The sequence below is a fragment of the Labrus bergylta genome, chromosome 18 (genome assembly GCF_963930695.1).
Source record: "Labrus bergylta chromosome 18, fLabBer1.1, whole genome shotgun sequence".
NCBI lineage: Eukaryota > Metazoa > Chordata > Actinopteri > Labriformes > Labridae > Labrus > Labrus bergylta.
This window is the reverse complement of record NC_089212.1, coordinates 26,674,771-26,693,895: the sequence shown is the minus strand read 5'-3', so window position 1 is coordinate 26,693,895 and position 19,125 is coordinate 26,674,771. Positions and strand designations below refer to the sequence as shown.

General features: G+C 40.6%; 2 protein-coding genes and 1 long non-coding RNA gene across 4 annotated transcripts; 2 read left to right on the top strand and 1 right to left on the bottom strand.

Annotated features, from left to right (window-relative positions):
- Positions 1-439: 439 nt before the first annotated feature.
- LOC136183273 (uncharacterized) lies at positions 440-8,211 on the top strand. Its single transcript, XR_010669105.1, has 2 exons — positions 440-984; positions 4,379-8,211. It is a non-coding gene; the product is annotated as an uncharacterized lncRNA (long non-coding RNA).
- Positions 8,212-8,702: 491 nt separating this feature from the next.
- On the bottom strand, positions 8,703-12,071 carry oip5 (opa interacting protein 5). 2 transcript variants are annotated; one of them, XM_065966490.1, is made up of 7 exons: positions 11,933-12,071; positions 10,652-10,841; positions 9,945-10,011; positions 9,613-9,735; positions 9,323-9,404; positions 8,961-9,070; positions 8,703-8,844 (listed from the first exon to the last, which is right to left on the bottom strand). In XM_065966490.1, the coding sequence occupies exons 2-6, from the start codon at positions 10,824-10,826 to the stop codon at positions 8,969-8,971; spliced, it is 549 nt and encodes a 182-aa protein (XP_065822562.1). In that variant the 5' UTR covers positions 10,827-10,841; positions 11,933-12,071; the 3' UTR covers positions 8,703-8,844; positions 8,961-8,968. The 2 variants fall into 2 exon arrangements, with proteins under 2 accessions (XP_065822562.1, XP_029138181.1); XM_029282348.2 differs by lacking the exon at positions 11,933-12,071 and having other exon boundaries at positions 10,652-11,019.
- On the top strand, positions 11,653-18,498 carry nusap1 (nucleolar and spindle associated protein 1). The gene is made up of 12 exons (XM_020658593.3): positions 11,653-11,831; positions 12,008-12,076; positions 13,246-13,437; positions 14,833-15,016; positions 15,431-15,517; positions 15,616-15,728; positions 15,809-15,859; positions 15,937-16,109; positions 16,684-16,847; positions 17,746-17,862; positions 17,942-18,047; positions 18,129-18,498. The coding sequence occupies exons 1-12, from the start codon at positions 11,757-11,759 to the stop codon at positions 18,214-18,216; spliced, it is 1,419 nt and encodes a 472-aa protein (XP_020514249.2). The 5' UTR covers positions 11,653-11,756; the 3' UTR covers positions 18,217-18,498.
- Positions 18,499-19,125: the final 627 nt, after the last annotated feature.

The window sequence follows — 19,125 nt, the reverse complement described above, 5'->3', positions numbered from 1 at the left end:
CATCAGTGTGTGAATGTGTAGGTGTGACCTGCGGTGTAAAAGAGCTTTGAGTCAGAAGACTAGAAAAGAACTAAAAAAGCTAAAGTAAATATAAATCAATATTTTATCAATCAATCAAACTTTATTTATAAAGAACCTTTCAGACAGTTCAAGAGTGAGTGAAGAGTGACAAAATGTTGATTAAAAATTATTTAGAGAATACTCCACACCGATATGAATTCAATAAAGTAAAAGATGGAGGATATAAAAAGAAAATAAATAAAATAATAAATTAATTGTATTTGTTAAATGTTAATAAAACACAAAATAATGTTTAAAATATTTAAAAAGTAAATGTATACAAAGCAGTTTACAAATCACGTAATACAGACAGAAAAAAAAAATAATGATAATAAAAAAATAATTATTAAATACTAAAAACCGTAATATAAACATTAAAATGTTCATTTAAAAATAAGAATAACTTTAACGTATTCTGATATTCAAAGGTAATAATTTTAATTTGTGTTCATTGGTTAACAATAACTTTTACAAAGAATATCTTGTTAATTAATTAATCGATTTTCGTTCATTTTTATTTTCGTGAAACTACCGAAACGCTGATTGATTAAAGCAGAAGAAGCACTTCCGGGGCGGGCTCTCATTGTGATTGACAGGTCCTTCGTGCAATCATCGCACTCTTCCGTTTTCTCGTAGTAACAGAACCAAAATGGCGTAGCGCGGAGGGTGTGCGGAGACGGGGGACGAGGAGACCTGTTCCTCTCCGGGCTGAAAGACGGAGGACACGGGGACGAGCCTGGAGCTGGAGGAGCATCGGTACCTCGTCTTCATGTGTCCTCACTCAGCTCGGTCACTTTCCCGACATCCAAACCAGAAACAGGTCCAGTTTGGGAGGGCTTAATGTGTCACCGTAGAAGAAGAAACCCCCCTGGCTTTTGTTTACCATGACGAGCAGCTCGAACCTGAGATCCGCATCAGACCAAGGTCAGTGCTGCAGTCTGCAGCTGCTCCTCATCCTGCTCATTGTTGTGTTTCTACAGTCTGCAGAAGACTCTAAAGGTCGGTGACGTGTCATTAAATACACCTGTTTCTTTTTCTTTATCTTTATCTTTATCTTTTTCTTTTTCTTTATCTTTTTCTTTATCTTTTTCTTTTTCTTTTTCTTTTTCTTTATCTTTATCTTTATCTTTTTCTTTATCTTTTTCTTTATCTTTATCTTTTTCTTTATCTTTTTCTTTATCTTTATCTTTATCTTTATCTTTTTCTTTATCTTTTTCTTTATCTTTATCTTTTTCTTTATCTTTTTCTTTATCTTTTTCTTTTTCTTTTTCTTTATCTTTATCTTTTTCTTTATCTTTTTCTTTATCTTTTTCTTTATCTTTATCTTTTTCTTTTTCTTTTTCTTTATCTTTATCTTTATCTTTATCTTTTTCTTTATCTTTTTCTTTTTCTTTTTCTTTATCTTTATCTTTATCTTTATCTTTTTCTTTATCTTTATCTTTATCTTTTTCTTTTTCTTTTTCTTTATCTTTATCTTTTTCTTTATCTTTTTCTTTATCTTTATCTTTTTCTTTTTCTTTATCTTTATCTTTATCTTTATCTTTTTCTTTATCTTTTTCTTTTTCTTTATCTTTATCTTTATCTTTTTCTTTTTCTTTATCTTTTTCTTTATCTTTATCTTTATCTTTTTCTTTTTCTTTATCTTTATCTTTTTCTTTATCTTTTTCTTTATCTTTATCTTTTTCTTTATCTTTATCTTTTTCTTTTTCTTTATCTTTTTCTTTATCTTTATCTTTTTCTTTATCTTTATCTTTTTCTTTATCTTTTTCTTTATCTTTATCTTTATCTTTTTCTTTATCTTTTTCTTTATCTTTATCTTTTTCTTTATCTTTTTCTTTATCTTTATCTTTTTCTTTATCTTTTTCTTTTTCTTTTTCTTTATCTTTATCTTTTTCTTTATCTTTTTCTTTATCTTTTTCTTTATCTTTTTCTTTTTCTTTTTCTTTATCTTTATCTTTATCTTTATCTTTTTCTTTATCTTTTTCTTTTTCTTTATCTTTTTATTTTTCTTTTTCTTTATCTTTTTCTTTATCTTTATCTTTTTCTTTATCTTTATCTTTTTCTTTTTCTTTATCTTTTTCTTTATCTTTATCTTTTTCTTTATCTTTTTCTTTTTCTTTATCTTTTTCTTTATCTTTTTCTTTTTCTTTATCTTTATCTTTTTCTTTATCTTTATCTTTTTCTTTATCTTTTTCTTTTTCTTTTTCTTTATCTTTTTCTTTATCTTTTTCTTTATCTTTATCTTTTTCTTTATCTTTTTCTTTATCTTTATCTTTTTCTTTATCTTTTTCTTTATCTTTATCTTTATCTTTTTCTTTTTCTTTTTCTTTTTCTTTATCTTTTTCTTTATCTTTTTCTTTATCTTTTTCTTTTTCTTTATCTTTTTCTTTTTCTTTATCTTTTTCTTTATCTTTTTCTTTATCTTTTTCTTTTTCTTTATCTTTTTCTTTATCTTTTTCTTTATCTTTATCTTTTTCTTTATCTTTTTCTTTATCTTTATCTTTTTCTTTTTCTTTTTCTTTATCTTTATCTTTTTCTTTATCTTTTTCTTTTTCTTTTTATTTATCTTTTTCTTTATCTTTTTCTTTATCTTTATCTTTTTCTTTTTCTTTATCTTTTTCTTTTTCTTTTTCTTTATCTTTTTCTTTATCTTTTTCTTTATCTTTATCTTTTTCTTTTTCTTTTTCTTTATCTTTATCTTTTTCTTTATCTTTTTCTTTATCTTTATCTTTTTCTTTATCTTTTTCTTTTTCTTTATCTTTATCTTTTTCTTTTTCTTTTTCTCAATTAAAGATGAACATGTGATCATTTAGTGAAAGACGGAATATTTATCAGGAACATTTTGAACCATCAGAAGTTGAAATATACCCGAAAAAAAATCACATTTTCAGCCACTTCAAATGTCACTATTTTCTGTTTAATCTATTTCAATGTCTATACACTAATTATGTTTTTTTATTTTTTATTATAATAAACATTTTACAAATATTAAGTTAACTGAGAGACAATGCAGCTACGGAGGCCCTGAAGTCCCAAAAAGTCAAACACATCTTAGATATTATGTTGTTGTAAAGACATTTAGATTTGTTATCACCCTGAGCTCGTTGTGCTTCAGTTGTTGATATTTAATTTGTTTTGATTTAATAAATCACTGTTTTTTTAAATTCTAAAATTTGAGTCTCGACTTTGGTTCGGGGAGGAAACCTCTTTTTAAATGTTTTTTAAATCTTGCACACCTTCCCCCCCATAGAGCGGTGCGTCACACCGACTCTGCTCCGTTACTTTTTACTGCATGTTTAATATTTGAGATCGTTTATTTCCCCGATCAGACTCGGAGCGAGGACGATCTTTAGGAGACAAAAATACGGGGACTATTGATGACGCCGATGACGTCAGCAGCACCTTTCCGAAAAGTTTAAAGATTTCCAACTTGGTCGCTCGGAGCAGCCGCACAAATAAGGCCGAGCGATTCCTCTCCAGGTGGTCGCTCTCTCCTCATTGAAAACTATTCATAAAAACCGCTCGAGTCGGACAACCGAACAGCACGCTGCAGAAACAGCGTTTTTAAATGTTTCCACGCTAAAGACTCCTTGTTAGTTTGACATTTTAAATAAAGACGGGCGAGGTGTTTGGTCAGAAAACACCTCCGACATGAGTACACGGAGAGATCAGCGAAATCTGCACTTTGTCCACAGGGGGCGCCAAAAAGCAACATAACCTTAAAGTTCCTCACAGCAGCTTTAACACTTAACTTTCAGTTCATCTTGATGTGATCAGCTGATGTCTGGATGAAACCTATGATACAGAATTCATATAAACTGTTGAATTAATTTTCTTTATTTATTTAAGCAGGAAAAAGTCTCATTGAGATTAAAAATCTCTTCTACAAGAGTGTCCTGGTGAAGAGCAGCAGCAGCACAGTTCCAGGGTTTCAGACAGAAAACACTTAAATACAAGAATCACAAACAGAAACAATACGAGTTAAAACATCTACAGTCAGATCATCAACACCACCTTTAAAAACACTCAAGGAGACCAGCTCCTGAAGATTTAAAGTATCTTAGCAACCGATTCCAACAAGAGGGAGGAGCCTACTTGAACGCTCTTTTTCCTAATTCAGCGCGAGCTTTAGGATGTTAGAAGGTGTGAATCCTGCGAGCGAACGTATGAAGGAATCAAACATCTGGATTAAAGATGATTCGACCCGTTTGAGTGCGACCTCGTTTTAAATGAAGATGTTGATTCTGTTCTTTGGGCTGCTGTCCCGTCTCCCTTAATAACGATGTTTAGAAACTTGAACTGTGACTCTTTATTCCAGGACGAGTTTCCAGCTGTGAGAGGATCAGCTCCATCCGTGGACCGCTTCCCTGTCCCGTCTGTGGCGGTTAACGATGAAGAGTCACGGTGAAGATGACCTCTTTTGGTGGATTCTGGCACACGGCTGTCCTCATCGGATATCGACCTTCTCTCCTCCACGGCGCCCTCCCATCTCTACGTCTCAGCTTCTGCTCACGATCGTCAGTCAGGTCGTGGGAACGTTTGACTTCCATCGCACACTTTGACCACGTCTACATGGCGCCGAGTCCTCAAAACGAGGAGGTGTCAGTTCTCGCTGCCGCCGTCAGGCTGCGTGTAGACGAAAGTCGGCGGGATGGAAAACAAACGCCACACGCTCTGTGATTAGATCGGGACAGTTTGAAAAAATGAACAAACGGCTCAGCGAAGACACGAGATACTGTAGCAAAGATCGAGGCCTGTGATGAAACTCAAAATGTGTTTTTATTATTGTTTTTATTTTTCTACCTCATCGCCATGACAACCCAAACAGGAGTGGGAGGGAGCTTGAACGGCGCCGCAGCAGTTCAATAAGTTGAACCTGTACTGATCAGGTCTGAGGGTTTCAATCTGACAGAGACGACGGAGCAGCCCAGAAGCGCACGCCACACGCACGCCACACGCACGCCACACGCACGCCACACGCACGCCACACGCACGCCACACGCACGCCACACGCACGCCACACGCATGCCACACGCCGTCGTTTACTTTCAGTTTAACCATCGTGAGGAAAACGCCGACTCGCTGGAACTCTGCGTCTGATCTAAAGGAATGTTTCAGTTCTTAGATGTTGTGTTGAGTTTATTTTACAAACGGCAGGTCGAGACAGAACCTGCAGAGTTCCCCGTGTGGATCAGAACCCGGAGGTCGCTCAGCAAACCGTCGTTTCTGACCTTCGTATTCTCGTGTTTCCCGCTCTCTGATGGCGTCCTAATATCTCTCTGCTTTCTCCTGACGCTTTTTTGTTTTTATGTGTGAGCAAGTTATCGTTTGGACCGCCGATTTGTAGTCTCCAGGTCGCCATTTTGAGCGTCTCCATCTTGTTTTTGTTTTGTTTTTGAATCAGATTGTGTGTTGTTGACCAGCGGGATAAATATCAGGAAGTGTTTAAACTTCAGTTTTAAAATCATGAGGAGTAACACAGAAGTTGCACCAGATGGGTTTCAGCTCCGCTCCCTCACCGCGCTCCCTCACCGCTCTCCCTCGTCCGTCAGCGCCCACAGGCGGCGTTCTCAGAGCACGCCGCACAGTCACATGACGAAGGAGTTCCCGCGGTGATTACACGACGTGATATAAACAGAGCGGGGACGGAGCGAACTCACATCTGGTGATATTTAGCAGTAAAGCTGTGATGAAGTGGGCGCCTCTCTCAACTGTGAAAAACTGCTCAAATTCTGGCGTCCAGGGAAGATCGAGTTTCAGAACTTAAGAAGTCTCGGCGAGTTTTTCAAACCTGCAGGTCGCGATGTTGAAACTCTCGATCGATCAGAAGTGCGTCATCGAGCCGCCCATTTAGCCCCGCCCCCCTAAAACCCCCTTGAACATAAGTGATGATGAAAACGTCTTAAATGTTCGACTTTGCTTTCGCCGTATTTTACTTCCTGTAGTTGAAGTCGAGCTGAAGGAAACTCCCGCCTCACGTCGCCGACCTTTTTTTAAAAACTTTTTATTGAATGATTTTTTTTTTTTTAAATCAAGTTTTCCGGGATTTGTGCAATATTTGATCTTAACTGTCATGTTGTTGACCAAACTGTATATTGTATAAAACAAGTGACGAGTTGTTTGAAAAGCAACAAAATCACCAATGTCTTCCATTAAGAAATGTATAGACTCATGTGCGTTAGCGTATTTAGCAGGACTTGTGGTGCTAACGTTAGCGTAGCCGTGCATGCCCAGTAGTGATGCTTGCTTCATGAAGAAAAAGTGAAATCCACCTCCAGACGGCGCTGGAGCTCGGTTACCGTGACGATGAGCGAGGTGTAGTTCGACGTCTCGCACCTCGAAACATTTTAGACGACAGCTCCGCCCTTCGATCTTCGACTCATCTTTTTTATTCGGCGTCTCCACGGCGACGGTACGACGCGGTCAGGGTGCGCACATGATCGGAGGAGGTCGTTCTATATATGCATGTTATAACAGATCCGCTCGATGTTCTTAAAGAGGCGTCCTAAACACGAAGTAAGTTAATCAGAAACTAAAAAAACGTTATTGGAAATCTAAGATTTAGAGTTTTTTATTCAACGGTTAGAAGATTCCTGCTCGTGTTTTTGTGACATCTCGTTGTACATATTACCTCATAGTTTACAGAGCGATATATTTTAATCCATGAAATTGTATTTGATTAGAGTTTTAGAAGCAATAACCTCCAATAATGCATGAGTTTAGTGCCGGGGTGTTTGTGTTCCTCTTCCCCTCTTTTAGCCCTGAAGTCGCTCTCTGTGCGTCTGACTCCTGCAGGACGTGTTCGAGCTGTAGCATCATTAAATATCTTTCTCATGTTGAAATAAAAGCCCGGCTGTGTACAAGTCTTTGTAGCATTTTAACATCTACCGTCCCGCCCTCGTTTGAAAAGCGTCAGTAGCTCTGTGGCTGCAAACGTCTGACTCTGTGTTTGAAAAGCACTTTCTCTCCACGGGTCGCAGACCGTGTATACAGACGGACAGCGTGCCGCAGCCTCCTCAAGCTGAACAGGATGAAGCCAAAATATATCTCCCGAGACGAGCACTGACATGTTGAGAACTGAGCAGGAAGAGCCGGGGTATTGACAAAAACCCACCTTTCACTTTGACTAAAAGGTCAAAGGTCGCTCAGGTGGGGTCAGTCCACAGCAGAACAGATTCATGTGTCTGTTTGAAGCAGACACTAAACCTTATGGAGAGTTCAACGACTCCTGTGTTTGTTTTGATTCCTCCACTACGCTAATAATCCGATGCAGGAGCCTCATTGGTCAACAGAGCTGTCAATCATGACATTTTATATCATCAAATTACAGAAACGATCATGATGAAACCAGGTTTGTTAAAAATGTATCTGACGTGCATTTTGATTTTTATAGTTTGACCCCGGTCCCGTCTGCTAACACGGAGGAGGCGGGGTTTATGAGCTGTACCGCAGCCAGTCAGCAGGGGGAGCTCTAAGTGTTTTGGCTTCACTTGAGGCGCCGTGTCTTGCTGTCCATTCTTCATACAGTCTGTGGTTCTGACTCATCCTCATCACTCCATCCTGTCTTGAACACTGTGTCCTTAAACCCCCTGAAACGCCGTGTGGGGGGGGGTTAATTATCCGTTTCTAAACGAGTAGGCGTCTAATGGATCTTTGGGTTTAAAAATATGCATGACTTCTAGCAGAGTAATGAATGATTTGTATTGCATGCAATAATCCAACTTTGTAATGTGAACGAGTGAGTAGGCTAACGAGATGTTCATTATCAGATGTTCTGTGACCAATCGGGGAACGGCGAGCACGTCGACGTAGCTTTGATCATCAGCCGTGGTTTAACGCACCAAAAAAAAAGAAGACTCGACGGAGAGACGTCAGAGTGTTTCAGCGCTCTCTCTCTTTGTTGTCGAGTCATGACCACGGCGGTGCAGCTGAGAACACCTTCTGTTCCCGTGTTTAAAATAAAGCAGCAGCGTAGGTTAATGGATCCACTTCTCCACGCAGGAGGAGGGCTGTGTAGAAACTATGCACTCCACAGGGAGGAAATGGGCATGCTTATTATGTGTGAGCCTCTTGTCTGGTTTTGTATTATTAACAAAAAAAAAAGAAATCTGTATCAGAAATTCAGCAATAAAATGCAGCATGGTGCCAATACGATGGCTGCGTGTTTTTCCTGACAATGAAGCGTCTCCGTGCAGCCGCACCAACGGACGATCTAAACTTATCCAAGCAGCGACCTCCGGGGTTGAAGAATGAAGTGAATGTGGACGTGCAAACAAACTGCAGTTCCTTGAGTGTCCACTTGAGGCTGACTGTGGGGAGAGAGCTCTCTGTGTGCTTTTAAAAGCACATTAAAACCCATCTTTTTAATCTGGATTTTAATTTGGAGTGATTTTTTCTGAGCACCTTAAGTCCCCCCAAAAAATAATCTTGTTGCAGAGATGGAAGCGGTCAAGAGAAGTGGTTCAGATAGAAGTGATTGTACCCGACCTAAAAAGCCTCTGCATGTTTCTAATAAGCTCCACGAGCAGAAACGTGCTCAAACTAGGATCAATATTGGAGATGCTTTTGAAAAATGGAGAGAGGTTAGAACACAGAAAGGTTTACAGACCCATGCAGAGCTGGATAAATGAAACGATTGTGGGTTATGTAGCTGTATCATTTATTCAAACTTTATTAACAATAATGAATCACAAACAAAGAGAGATAAACATGTACGTTTTTTTATTACTTGAGAATAAAAACAAGGAGTTTTGTTTTCCCTGCAGCATCGTTCCCACATTTCACCTGCAGGGAGCGATCAACACGTCAGAAAAAGGACAAAAAGGACAAAGATGACAAATTCTGCAAAACTAAAATTAATTTCATAAAAATGCAAAAGCAGAAAAATAATTCACACTAACATGTACGTTCAGCTTCGACTGACTGACAGCAGACTGTTGACGCTCCTGTCAGCCAGTCTGCTCTTAATGAGAGACATCTGATCCAGCTGAGCTTCAAACTGCTGCCTGACCTGCACAGAGAAGACACAGTCACTTTACAACCAAAGCACGTTGATTCAGGAAGGTTTTTCTTCTTTATTCAGTATTCCTCTAAAGGACTTGAGCTTCTGAACATGTCAGAAAACATCTGAATCATTCTGCAGCTTTTATGCTCAAAGTGCAAACTCCAGAAAGACCAACTAGGGGCTATCGAGAGGGGGGGGGGGGGGGGGGTCTCAGGAGGTAAGTAATGCATAAAAAGACGCACATTAAAAGTGTCTCACCTCAGTCATGCTGTGTGTGAAGCCCCTCAGATCAAATGTAAGCATTGACGCGTTCACCATGGAGCTGCTGGTGAGGATGTAGCTGCAGAGAGAAACAAGAGAGACGTCTTTCCAACAGAATGAAGAGAATTACAGAAACGTGTATTTAGTCTTTTGAACACAAAGTGCATGTTTGTCCTCTAAAGATAAATCAAAGGCGCTTGTTTGTCTCGCCTCCTCAGACATCAGTAAACCTGTAAGTACACAACAAGTCGACCCGCTCGTGTGCTCACAGACGCTGCGGCGCTTACCAGCTGACGTTTGATTTGTAAAGCAGAAAGATGGAGCGGATCGAGGCCAAACGGGACGGCGATGAGTGGATGACTTTCCCAACAGGAGAGCGACAGCCGCGACATTTTAGAGAGCTGTAGATGCTGAGAGGAAACAGTGACAGTGAAACGTGTCACATTCAACAGATTAGAAACACATGAAGTGTATTTTACATAATGTGACCTTTGACCTGTACTGTATCTCTTTTAAATTGCTCAATAAAATGCTTCAACAATAGCATAATATTTATTTATATCCAGTTAAACAATTACTAAGAGCATATCTGCAGCTTGAAAAAGGCTGAAACACTCACCAATTAGCCATTTCTCCTTTGTGTCCTAACTCCTTGTTGTCACTCACCACCACGTCATCGGTCACTCCTGAAGGGAGGCGAGCAGCAGGTGATTCATGTGATGGTGATAAACAATGTGATTATCATTTAAGGTACAGTAGTAATCCTGTCAAACTGGAATTAAAGTAAAGGTAGATAAAAACATTTCACAAGACAATAAGCTTCACATAGTAAGACTCCTGCTCGTTTTCTAAACTGCAGTTGGCGTTAATAATAAAGATTCATCTGTTGACAGAATCTTTATTTTTCTAAGTTTATGAAATGATTGTTTTTTGACTCTCACCACAATTTGACCACCCGGTGTTAGGCTTTAAAGAGTGACCGTGTTAACTTGTGACTTGAATGTCCTAACCAATGACTCTTTGTTCAGTTTTCATTATGATGTCAAAAATACTGATTACGGCAGATATGTTATTAATAACAAAAATAAACACAAGGGCATTCTTTACGTCTTTAACTTTACGTGGTAATTACGACAATAACAGACGTAAACGGCTGACAGTCACCAGTTAACACGGTCACCAGTTAAACCGTAACATTGTCCACTCGCTACACAAAAGTGATTTAACGGGTAGATGAAGCAACATAACCTGATTTACTGATCTCTATAACACTAAACCTCTTCGATCATTGTCTGAGTCGACCTGCTGAGTTATAAATGAACTTACTGAGACACAGGATCGAGTCCAAACATTTAATGTCCCCACAAACACTGAGCGAGTCCCCGAGCACCGTGTGACAGTCCTGACAGTGCAGAGTCATCCGCTGTGTGTCTTCTAACGTTTGGTGCAGTTTTACATCCCTGGAACATTTAACTAAGACACTCCCGTCGAACTCCATCATTACGCTGAAGGAAACCTGAAAGAGATGTGAAACAAGTCGCCCGTTTTAACGTTTTAACCGTTTTAACGTTTTTAACTTCAAACGCCTCTCCTCTCAGTTTGACTTCGGCGCGCTGTGACGTCACGATGCGTTCAGGTGATATCATAATAATGGGTAAAGAAAACGTTTCCAACGAATTTACATACAAACGCCCCCTCAAGTCGAAGGAGATAGACACGACTCGAAATGAAAGTGAATTTTTGTAAAGTGACAAGATTGTTTGTAATGTTTTGTTTATGATATGTTTCTTTGTAATTCTTACTTGCATGTTTTGCGTATCAAGCTTTTACCGTTAGTGGCTGTACACCATAAACTTTAAATATTCTGTATACATAAAGTCCGAGCAATATTTAGACACACAACATATTTCAAGCCGTTGTCGAAATATTATCTTTGTTTTTACATTGCGACAAAGGGCTCGAGAATCAACGAATTTGGAGGAACGAATTAAAAACTGGGAAATTCCGAGCATCCTGGGAGTACGTGAACGCAAGATAAGTTTGGCCGGGGTAACAGTGCCATCATCTGGAAAACTGAGTGTTTTAATAATTCATAATTTAATATGATATTAAATTATCATATTAAACTCAGATTACGCTCGTGACAAAACAAAATAATTATCAACAATTTTAACGTACACGACCGAAGAGGATTAACGGCTGTTAGCCGAAACGCTGACGCCGAATGAGCATCTTCGCTCTGATTGGCTCCGCGGTACATCCGGTTACACTCATGAGCCAATCAAACCGCTCCATTTGCTCTGTTTTGAATTAGAGTATTTTTTAACCGTCGGGCGCCGCCACAGCTTCCAGCTTCACAGCAGAGCAGCTCTATCAAACGTGTTTACGCCGATTACCCTTCACAAAAAACGGATAGAACTTTCACACCAACATGGATTTCGACTCCATGAAATACGCGGAGTTACGGAGCGTTGCTAAGGAGCTCGGGCTGAAGGCGAACATGAAGGTAAGGACTTTAAACTTTATGAAATGAAGCGGTTAATGTCTGCAGTTACTCTGAACAGTTACTTCTGGCTCTGCTGACACAAACTGAGTCTTAATACTTACAGTCTCTGACAGTGACCGTTTCTGTAAGCTATCGTTTGTTATAAGGTGAATTAATCTTCTTTTGTTTTAAAATAGGCCGATAAACTCCTGAAGGCGATCAAGCAGCATTATCAAGAAGAAAAGAACCAGGAGGATCATGGGAAGGTGAGTTTATTCTGTTTAATGACGCTGTGTCTGAAACCATGTCTTCATGTAGATTACATTAAATTCAAAACTGTATTTCAGACTAAAGGTTCAATTAAAACTCAACACAAAACATACACACAAACAAAAGTAACACACACACACACACACACAATATATACACATATATATATATATATATATATATATACATATATATATAACAGTTAACAGAAAGGGCGTGGACACTGAAACATCATCTGAACACAGACCTGTGTGAGAGGACGCAGACATCAGTCTGCAGGGCCGTTTCTAGCTTTCTTTGGGCCCCTGTTTTTGTCAAACTAGAATGCAGGGACTCTAAACCTTTTCAGATGATCCATGAGATCAGTCTGTGATGCTTTAAGAGGAAAGATGATGTCAGTGTTTCCCCTAGGTTTACAGCGTTGGGGGGGGGGGGGGGGGCACACACACCGACACGGCGACACAAACACTTGAAGGAATCTTGGTGTTCATGTGTTATTTTTAATGACAGCTGTCCTTTTCAATCAGAGAGGTGTCCTTTCACATGAAATTGCACTAGAGTACTTATGGCGTGCGGCTGTCAGTCATCCCGTACCCGTCAGCAGCAGACGTCCTTGTGTGATGGCCTGATGATGATTTTCACTTGATTAACCCACAAACACGAGGCACATCTTCTCTTCTCTGTATTATTATATTATTGTATTTTTTCTCCCTTTATTTAACTGATGTACTTATGTTTGATTTTTAACTTCTTGTTATTTTTGATAATTATATTCCTGTTTCTTGAGCTGTTGTGACAAAAAAAATTCCCCCATGGGGGATCAATAAAGTTTATCTTTATCTTTATCACAGCAGCTTAGTTTTGTTTACATCCTACATTTAATTTTAAGAATATACATTCTTCACTTAACACATGACATAAGGGGGCGTGGCTGGCTATGATAGACAGGTACTCTAATGCTATAACATATTGAGTCTGAACTTGTGGTTGTGCATCATTATAGTCCACATATATCATGAAACGTCTCTGCCTGGCAGCGTTGCCTGTAAACATCCTCATCATGTCTTTTATAGGGTTATAAAGAGAACATCCAGTCAGCAGCTGCTGGAGTCCAGCTCTACTGGGACTAAACATTGATTACAAACTGTGTGTTGTTGTTTTCCAGGAACAAAAAGAAGAGGTCGTAGTTGAAGAAGACGTAACACAGGAAAGAGCTCAGGAGAGGAAAGAAGACGTTTCCAGCAGCGTTGTGTTTGTGAACACACGTCGAGGCAAAGGAAACGGTACCAAGAGAAAAGTCTCTGATACTGCTACGACATCCGAGTGTGATGCAGAGTTACCACCGAGTGCAGCAGAGGTAATACAAATCAACACAAACACACAACACCATTAATGATAAAGGATGTAAGGGACGAACAACACTGACTGCATTTTATAGAAATATCCTGCTCTTAATTATCAGGGAAAGCAAAGAAATGTACTGGTACTAGAATGGTAGAAACATTTTCTATTTTAGTCCACTAGGTGGCGCAAAGCCAAGTTTGGTGACGTCAGCAGGGATTGGTTAGAAGGCGCTTTAAATGAAGTTTGAGACATCAGTATTTCAGTTCTTAAAGTAGCTGAAGTGGCTCCGTTCAGAGAGCGTTATGTCGTCTCTTCAAGCTCTTTATTCTGAAATAAAAACAAAGAGGGCGGCAGTAGTTCAGTCTGTTGGGAACCGGAGGGTCGCCGATTCAAGTCCCGGTGTGGACCAAATATGGAAGTTGGTCTGGTAGCTGGAGAGGTGCCAGATCACCTCCTGAGCTGCTGAGGTGCCCTTGAGCAAGGCACCAAACCCCCTCCCCACCACCAGGTCAGGAGCGCCCGCTGAGGGCCACTCCGTCACTCTGACATCTCTCCCTTAGTGCATGTCCAGAGGATCCTGTTTGTGTGTGTGTGTGTTTCAGCCTATGTGTGTGTTCATGACTTAGATTCTGTTTGACTTGGTGTAAAAACAGAAATTTCCCCTCGCAGGATCAATAAAAGTAAACTGAAGGGAGAAAATATTCAACCCTAAATAGGATAAATGGATGTTGCAATACATTTTTCCTCAATTCTGAGCAAATTGCAAACATGCTAAAAGTTTTCCAGAGCGCAGAGTGACCAGGAGCAAACCTGCAAATCTAAAGTTTCTACATCGAGCGGCAACAAAAGCAATTATTATCGACACCTAACACTGCTTGTTCCTTGATGACCAAACAAGTAGACTCATGATAACATAATGGCCACTATAATCACACCATGTCACCAGATGGTGCAGCATGAGTCTCGGGTGAAACCTTTCCCTAATAAGCCCCTCCTTCTTATGAGCGCTTCTACAATTCTACAATCTACTTATCAGACTCTTTTCTCCAAAGCGACGTACATCAGAGAGTAAGAACAACACAAGCAAGGATCTAGAAAAAAGGGAACAATGTGAGTAAGAGCAAACGATCAGCTTTGAGTCTGATTGGACACACAGGTGCTGACAGGAAGTGACCAGAGGCAAAGCACAACATTGAGGGCAGTTCTTGAGAGCTCTAATCAGTATAGAAACCATCTTATAAGTCGTCGTTATCAAACAAAAACCATCGTCATTACCATCATCATCATCAATAATATGGAGACCATCATCATTAAGTTAGTAGGTATTCATGACGTTCTCTTCATTGTTGTGTTCTCGTTCGTTCCTTACCTTCAGGAGGAGTTTTTAAATGACTGTTGTTTCTCTCAGGTCGACACTGAGGAGGCCGTGTCTTCTGAACCCTGTGAAGTCAGGAGCGCCAAGAAGAGAAAAGTGTCCTCGACCAAGGACTCAGACCGGCCTGAAGACGAGCCCCCTAAAGAGGACCAGACCCCCCCGGACTCTGAGCAGCAGCCAGACACCAAGGATGAAGCTCCTGTGGTTGTTCAGAAAGGTCAGTAGTTTACCCTGATGAACACTGAAATATTATAGTTTAGTGATTATTAATGACGTATTCAAAGCTACAATGAGTTATGTTTATGCTTTCATATTTAATATGCGTTAAGATTTCAAATATTAATGAGTTTGTTTTTGTTTGTTTTTCCTTTTTCAAATTATATTCCAATCCTGAATTTCTTTCCAACTGCCCTAGTATTTATCAGTCCTGCCTCCTTTTTGAAGGGTTTGCATTTATACTTTTAAATAAAGAAAACATATATTGTATAGATAATGAAGTGAGTCACATTTTCTTGTGCGTTTGAACCTTTTCCCTCTGTGGCTGATTTTTAGTGACATTTTAAAGATGTTTGAAGCGACCTTCACAAATCAAACTTTCTTTCTTTCTTCATTCTCGATGTTTGTAAAAAAGCTCCCAAAGTGTCCCGAGGGGGGAGGATCCCTCGTTACCAAGGCTCCCAGCAGGACAAGAAGACGCTGCTGAAGCCCATCACTCCGAGTCAGTTTGTTGCTTTGCTCCCTTTCTTCTTTTTTTGACTCTTTAAGAACTTCAGAGACGGGTCAGAATAACCGTGGTGTGTTTTCTTTCTTCTGCAGATTTCAAAAAACTCCATGAAGCTCATTTCAACAAGATGGAGTCCATCGATTCTTACGTGCAGCGAAAAACCAAACAGATGGAGACGTTCAAGACTTCAGTGAAGGAGCTGAAGGTGAGGTCGTCTGAACGAGATTTAATCATGAACATCTCTTTATGAACTTTATTACATCTTTTATTTGTTCTGACTTTCAGAAACTGGCAGACAAAACCAAACTGCAGCGAGCGGACTCCAAACCTCCGGTGGTGAGTTTGAACATTACAGCGGCAGGATCTAAACTCCGCCCACCGACCCGTTTAACCTTCATGCTTTTTATCCACAGAAGGCGAGCCGCACGTCCATGTTTAGCCCCGCCCCTCCGACTAAAACAGCAGCCGAGGACAGGCGCAGAAAAACTCTGCTCTCGGCCAATAAACCTGCAGCAAACAAACCGGCTGTGAAGGAAGTGGCTCCGTTCAGACCGTCTGTCCTCTCCACGCGCCGGATCAACGTGCGGTGAGCGACTCTTTCCCGTTCACTGTCGGTCAGGTTCTTTGTGGTCACTCTGACAAAGAGGAATTTATGAAAAGGTTTTGAGCGGTTCTGTAGTTTCCTCGTCTATCAGCATTAGGAGAGGTTACCGTCTCGTCTCCCCGCCCCTCCCGTCCTGTTTCACCACCGAGTGTGAGTGAGACGGCGAGCGGCAGACGAGCTGAAAAACATCTGAAAATAACGAGATGCATCTCAAAGTGAATTTGTTTGTAAAGTCTGTTTGGTCTCCTTCAGTTCTCTTGAGATGACAGCCCGTTATAACGCTCTTTAAACACGGCGTGGCCTCTCTCTCCCCTCACGTGGTTAACGTTTAGAGAGGGAAGGACAAACAAAACATGTCTGAGTCTCTGAGTGAAACTGAAACGAGTTGAAGGAAGCTCTGCCCCCTTTAGTGTGAACACAGAGCTGAGAACAACAAACGCAGAGGGAGTCTGACTTCACGCTCGCTTTAAGAAGTCATTTCTACTTTTATATCAACAGAGTTTATTTGATTTCTGCACGTTATTCCCCTTTAACATCAAACCTTGTTGCCACGCAGGTTTTCAGAAGCCACTCATGACAACGAGTACAAGAGGTCGATGGTGAAGACGCCCGCGCGCATGTCGCCCTGTGTGGCGTCGAGCACCCCGCAGAGACAAACAGCTGACGGAGGAAAGGCCAACAGCGTGAAGACGTCAGCTCTCTCTGCCACCAAAACTCCAGGTACTGTTTACCTCTTCATCCACGTAGAGATCTGAGTTCACCTGAAGATGGTTAAGATGAAGCTGGGCCGCCGCACTAAGACGACCAGAGAGATAACGGTTTAGTTCCTGCTGTGTGTGGAGAGCATCAACAGATTCATTCAGCAACAAACAGAGTCCAGACTCTGAACTCTGCAGGTCTCCTTAAATCTCTCACCACTGATATCCACATAGTCCATGTGCGCTACGGTCTGTCAGCGGCGTGCACTACATCCCTGTTTACTTCCCCTCTAGTCGATGCTCGTACACACCGCGTGCAGCTCACGTCAAGATGAGCAGAGCAGGAAGGAAAACATGGGAAGGTGCAGAGTCACCCGCTCAATTTCAAAATAAAAGCACTGACTGAACGCAGCACACATGGATACATGTGGAAATAATTATAAATAACTTATCATGTTACTTCAGCATCTTTTTCACTGTTTCATATTTAGTCATGTAAATATTAGTCTTTTCTTATCATGTTTATTGTTGATATTTAATGTTGTACCTGTACATAAGAGAGCACAGTTCACACAAGTTAAATTCCTTGTGTGTAAGCATACCTGGACAATATTCTGATTCTGCGTCTGTTTTCTGAGCTGCCTTCAGTCAGCGGGCTTCTTAAATGCCTGTAGTTCATTTATGTCACCGTCCAGAGTGCGTGCTCGTCTGTCCTTCCCCCCACACAGCAGGAGATCAGATGTTACATTTTAAACATGTTTAATGTTTACGATTTGAAAGTAAGACGGCTGCTATCAGCTCTTTCTTCACACGCCTCACATCACAGGAACATCTGGAGTTTAGCTTCAGATTGTCAGAAGGGAGAGAATCAGTCTGCTGATGTTGTTTACTCCTCTTCACTCTTCACCTCATGTTTTTAGGAGCGTTTGTTTTCACTGGCAACACGAGCACATCCACGACGCCCGGGACTCAGAAGAAGGCGAGCTTTGACCTGAAGGCGAGTCTGTCCCGCCCCCTCAGCTACAAGCCTCACACAGGTACCACAGCAGTCCACTGTCTCTACAACACACGGTCAGACGGCGGTCAGATCCCTCATGGTTATTAATCTTTTTAAAGGGAAACTGAAGCCGTTTGGAGAAGCTAAAGAAAACCAAGAAGGAAACAAGTCTGTGATCTCCAACTCTCACCAGAAGAACTACAAGCAGCACCAGGTCCAGACCAGGTAGGTCCTACTGCAGAGCTCGGACCGCTTTGGGTCTCTGATGAGGCGGTCTCTGATGGAGGTTTCTGTTTCTCTCTTCAGGGGCGAGAGGAGAGCGAAGCAGGCGGAGGATCGCAAACAGAAGAAGGAGAGCATGCTGGGAGCGAGGAGAGGACTCGTCATGATGTAAAAAAAAAAAAAAAGTGCTCGTTAGTCGACGTTTGTACAGCCCGGTTCCTCCTGTGTAAATATTTCACCCTCTGTTTTTGTACTTTTGCGATCTTTTACCCTTTGAGCTTCTACCTGACGTTAAGTCGTGATTTTAGATTTGACTCGAACACCTTGAACGATGCATGCTGTACGTTCATGTGAGGAATGTTTTAAAGTGCAGATTTGTTGTAAAGATTTCATGTTTGCTTTGTTTTAACTTTTTTGGGGAGAGAATGATAAAAAATACATCGATGCTAAAATATCTCGTTTGAATTTTCTTTTATTTGTGTTGAAAAAGTTTCTGACCTTAAACATAAAAAGGTTCAATGATGTATTAAATATGTTTCATGAATAATTAAGATGTCTCATTGACGTGTCGGAGGATGTTTTTAACATGTGAAAGCAGCTGTAAGATAATGTGCTGTGATTTAAAGGGAAACAATGTACGGAAGAGGACGAGGGTCAAACGAGGATTAATTTAATCCAGAAAGATCAGGCCGCCATGACACCTGTCGATCATTCACACTACAGAGGTGAACGAAAGAGGACGCTCAAGTGTTAAGGCTGATGATCGAACCTTATTTTATTACGAGTGGCGTCCCCCGTCTGTCCCTGCAGGGGGCGCTGGAGTCCCATCGATGGCGGTCTCCATGCTGGAAATGCTGTCTCAGTCTAACTTTCAGTCAACCTAACGACAGGCTGAGAGCTGGAGCTGAGGCGGGTTTTAAACCTCCTGACAAACCGTTACACCGCGCCCACCTGTCAATCAGGTCAGCTACACGCCTTATTGTGAATAACTCTGATCCTTCATCAAATCAAAACTGATGAGTCATCAAAACATTCACCCCCCGTACAGTGTGTGTCCATCCAGACATGAGCTAATCACACC

Coding starts and splice junctions, on each gene's coding strand:
- nusap1 (XM_020658593.3), top strand. CDS start 11,757: ATGGATTTCGACTCCATGAAATACGCGGAGTTACGGAGCGTTGCTAAG. Junction 13,438..14,832: donor TACCACCGAGTGCAGCAGAG/GTAATACAAATC, acceptor TGTTTCTCTCAG/GTCGACACTGAGGAGGCCGT. Junction 16,110..16,683: donor ACGCGCCGGATCAACGTGCG/GTGAGCGACTCT, acceptor GTTGCCACGCAG/GTTTTCAGAAGCCACTCATG.
- oip5 (XM_065966490.1), bottom strand. CDS start 10,826: ATGATGGAGTTCGACGGGAGTGTCTTAGTTAAATGTTCCAGGGATGTA. Junction 9,736..9,944: donor AAAGGAGAAATGGCTAATTG/GTGAGTGTTTCA, acceptor GTTTCCTCTCAG/CATCTACAGCTCTCTAAAAT. Junction 9,405..9,612: donor TACAAATCAAACGTCAGCTG/GTAAGCGCCGCA, acceptor TTCTCTCTGCAG/CTACATCCTCACCAGCAGCT.